A 2,752-nucleotide genomic window follows, 5' to 3' on the forward strand; every position below is an offset into this window, starting at 1 on the left:
TGAGCACACAGCACAGAATCATCCCACTTGTGGGTAGACCCAGTTTGGATCAGATGATACCAATTGTTTAGGTCAGTGTACCTCCCAAATCCCAAGAGAGGACTAGCAGCGTATAGGGTAGGGGTCCCACTCTTTATAGCTTAGGTTGCCTTGTTGTTTCAAAGTCAATCCGGGATTTGTGAAGGGGTAAAGCATAGAGCTGCCTTACCCCTTAGATTAGGGTACCTGTAGGAAAAAGCAGAGTTTATATTGCACTCTCTCCTAAAAAAAATAAAATATTTTTAATTAAATTTTACATGAGATAATTATTTATTTTTAAATTAATTTTATTTTTTATATTTATTTTTATTTAATATTATATAATAAATATAAAATATTATTAATGAGAATATTTTTTTTCTATCAATTTGATAGATAGCTACACCTCATTGGCATACATTATACTTGTCATCCCCTTCGCTTTTTCTTCATCTCTCTCTCTCTCAGTCAGAATCCCTCTCTCTCTCTCTCTCTCTCTCTCTCTCTCTCTCTCCGTTCCCTCTTTTTCATCAGTCACTTTCACTGCCAATACAATGCCTTCTCAGTCCCACATAAAACCCCATCTCTTTCCCTGTCTCTCTCCGCCATGATCAACGATTCCCACAGAAACTCGACTTCGACTCGTGGGTGAGTAGGAAAAATATTTGTTTGAACCGAGTTTGGTTTCCTCTCGTTCATGGGATCCTATGATCCATCAGGCGGCGCCGCCTCCTCCAATGGTAGTTCCTCGAGCTCTGGAACCAAGCCGGCGGAGATGGATGGTCTTCTAGCCGGCGCTGGATACAAGGTCAAGTCGTCGGAGCTCCGTCGAGTGGCTCGACGTCTTGAACGACTTGAGAATGTCATGGTCAACGCCGCTGACATTTCTCAACTTGCTTCCGATACCGTACACTACGACCCCTCGGATATCAGTTCTTGGATTGACACTCTTCTTACCGAATTGAACCAGACCGTTTCTCTGCCGTGTGATCTGTTGGAGTTGCCGGATCTCCCAACTTGTCCGTTGCTGGAAGAAACCACTGTTGATAATCGCTGGGTCATGGCTCAGAATGATCAGAGCCACCATAGCTTCACTCCTCAGACGCAGCAATTTCAGCAATTGACGGTGGTGACATCGATGGAAGAAAACTCCGGGATAAGGCTGGTCCACATGTTGATGACCTGTGCGGATTCTCTTCAACGTGGCGAGCTAGCTCTTGCCGGCTCGCTTCTCGAGGACATGCAGGGTTTGTTGGCGCACGTGAACACCAGCTGTGGCATCGGAAAAGTCGCCGGATACTTCATCGATGCCCTCAGCCGCCGGATCTTCGCGCCACGGACCATTGGCACTGGCTCCTCCTGCACCTGTTCGCCTTTTGAGGACGAGGTTTTGTACCATCACTATTACGAGGCTTGCCCTTACCTCAAGTTCGCTCACTTCACGGCGAACCAAGCCATCCTCGAAGCCTTTAACGGCCACAATTGCGTCCATGTGATCGACTTTAACCTCATGCACGGGCTCCAGTGGCCGGCCTTGATTCAAGCTCTGGCCCTCCGTCCTGGTGGGCCCCCCTTACTGAGGTTGACTGGCATTGGTCCGCCTTCTCCGGACGGCCGCGACACCCTCCGCGAAATTGGGCTGCGACTCGCTGAGTTAGCGCGCTCCGTAAACGTCCGATTTGCCTTCCGTGGAGTCGCAGCTTCCAGACTCGAAGACGTCAAACCATGGATGCTCCAGGTAAGCCCGAAAGAAGCAGTGGCGGTGAATTCCATCATGCAGCTTCACCGCCTCCTTGGATCTGACCCGACAAGAGAACCCGTTATCCAATCCGTCCTTAGCTGGATCCAAAGCTTGAACCCGAAAATCATGACAGTGGTGGAACAAGAAGCGAATCACAACCAACCCGGGTTCTTAGACCGGTTCACAGAAGCTCTGTACTACTACTCCACCTTGTTCGACTCGTTGGAGGCTTGCTCGCTCCAGCCGGATAAAGCCTTAGCCGAGATATACATCCAGAAGGAGATATGCAATGTGGTGTGCTGTGAGGGATCGGCTCGCGTGGAGAGGCACGAGCCGCTGGGTAAGTGGAGAGATCGGCTCACTAAAGCCGGCTTTAGGGCTCTACGCTTAGGATCAAATGCTTTCAAGCAAGCTAGCATGCTGTTAACTCTGTTCTCAGCTGAAGGTTATTGTGTGGAAGAAAACGAAGGATGTTTGACTTTGGGCTGGCATAGCCGACCCCTCATTGCTGCTTCGGCTTGGCAAGCCGCGCCAGAGTATGGAGTAGCTTAATCAAGTAACACAGGAAGGATTGTGATGTAAATTTCTCCCTTATGGTTAATGGTTATAGCCTCATCGAATACTTCTTCCTCTCACTTATAATTTCCTTTTTCCTTCCTTTATAACTTGTTTAGTGATTAATTTCAAATGAAAAAAAAAAAGAACAGATTAGAATAGCGCGATCTTGTCAATTTTCAAAGGAGAAAACTCACTTAAATAATTAAATGTTGACAAAAAGATGGTATTCCTGTTAATTACGAGGTGGTTGGAGGAGATTGTCAGGAAATAATTCAGATAATCTATTCTTAAAGGTTTGATCTTTAATTTAAATTTGAAATGGACGGGAAATAATGTGAGCCACACGAAGGCCTTTAAATCTGATACTATATAATAATATAATTGAGTTCTTAATCATGGAACTGATTGAAGGGTATGTTTCACCAAAGATCCAAA

The 2,752-nt window shown here is 46.2% G+C and overlaps 1 protein-coding gene across 1 annotated transcript; it reads left to right on the forward strand.

Moving 5' to 3' along the window:
• The first annotated feature begins 482 nt into the window (after nucleotides 1-482).
• LOC129308247 (protein SLENDER RICE1-LIKE 1-like) lies at nucleotides 483-2,381 on the forward strand. The gene has a single exon (XM_054949310.1). The coding sequence runs from the start codon at nucleotides 716-718 to the stop codon at nucleotides 2,309-2,311; it is 1,596 nt and encodes a 531-aa protein (XP_054805285.1). The 5' UTR covers nucleotides 483-715; the 3' UTR covers nucleotides 2,312-2,381.
• The last annotated feature ends 371 nt before the right edge of the window (nucleotides 2,382-2,752 follow it).

Source organism: Prosopis cineraria, unplaced genomic scaffold (genome assembly GCF_029017545.1).
Source record: "Prosopis cineraria cultivar Desert tree isolate PC_DT_omini unplaced genomic scaffold, ASM2901754v1 PC4, whole genome shotgun sequence".
Classification (NCBI taxonomy): domain Eukaryota; kingdom Viridiplantae; phylum Streptophyta; class Magnoliopsida; order Fabales; family Fabaceae; genus Prosopis; species Prosopis cineraria.

What these genes read in the sequence shown, in the direction of transcription:
- LOC129308247 (XM_054949310.1), top strand. Translation starts at nt 716, where the DNA reads ATGGGATCCTATGATCCATCAGGCGGCGCCGCCTCCTCCAATGGTAGT.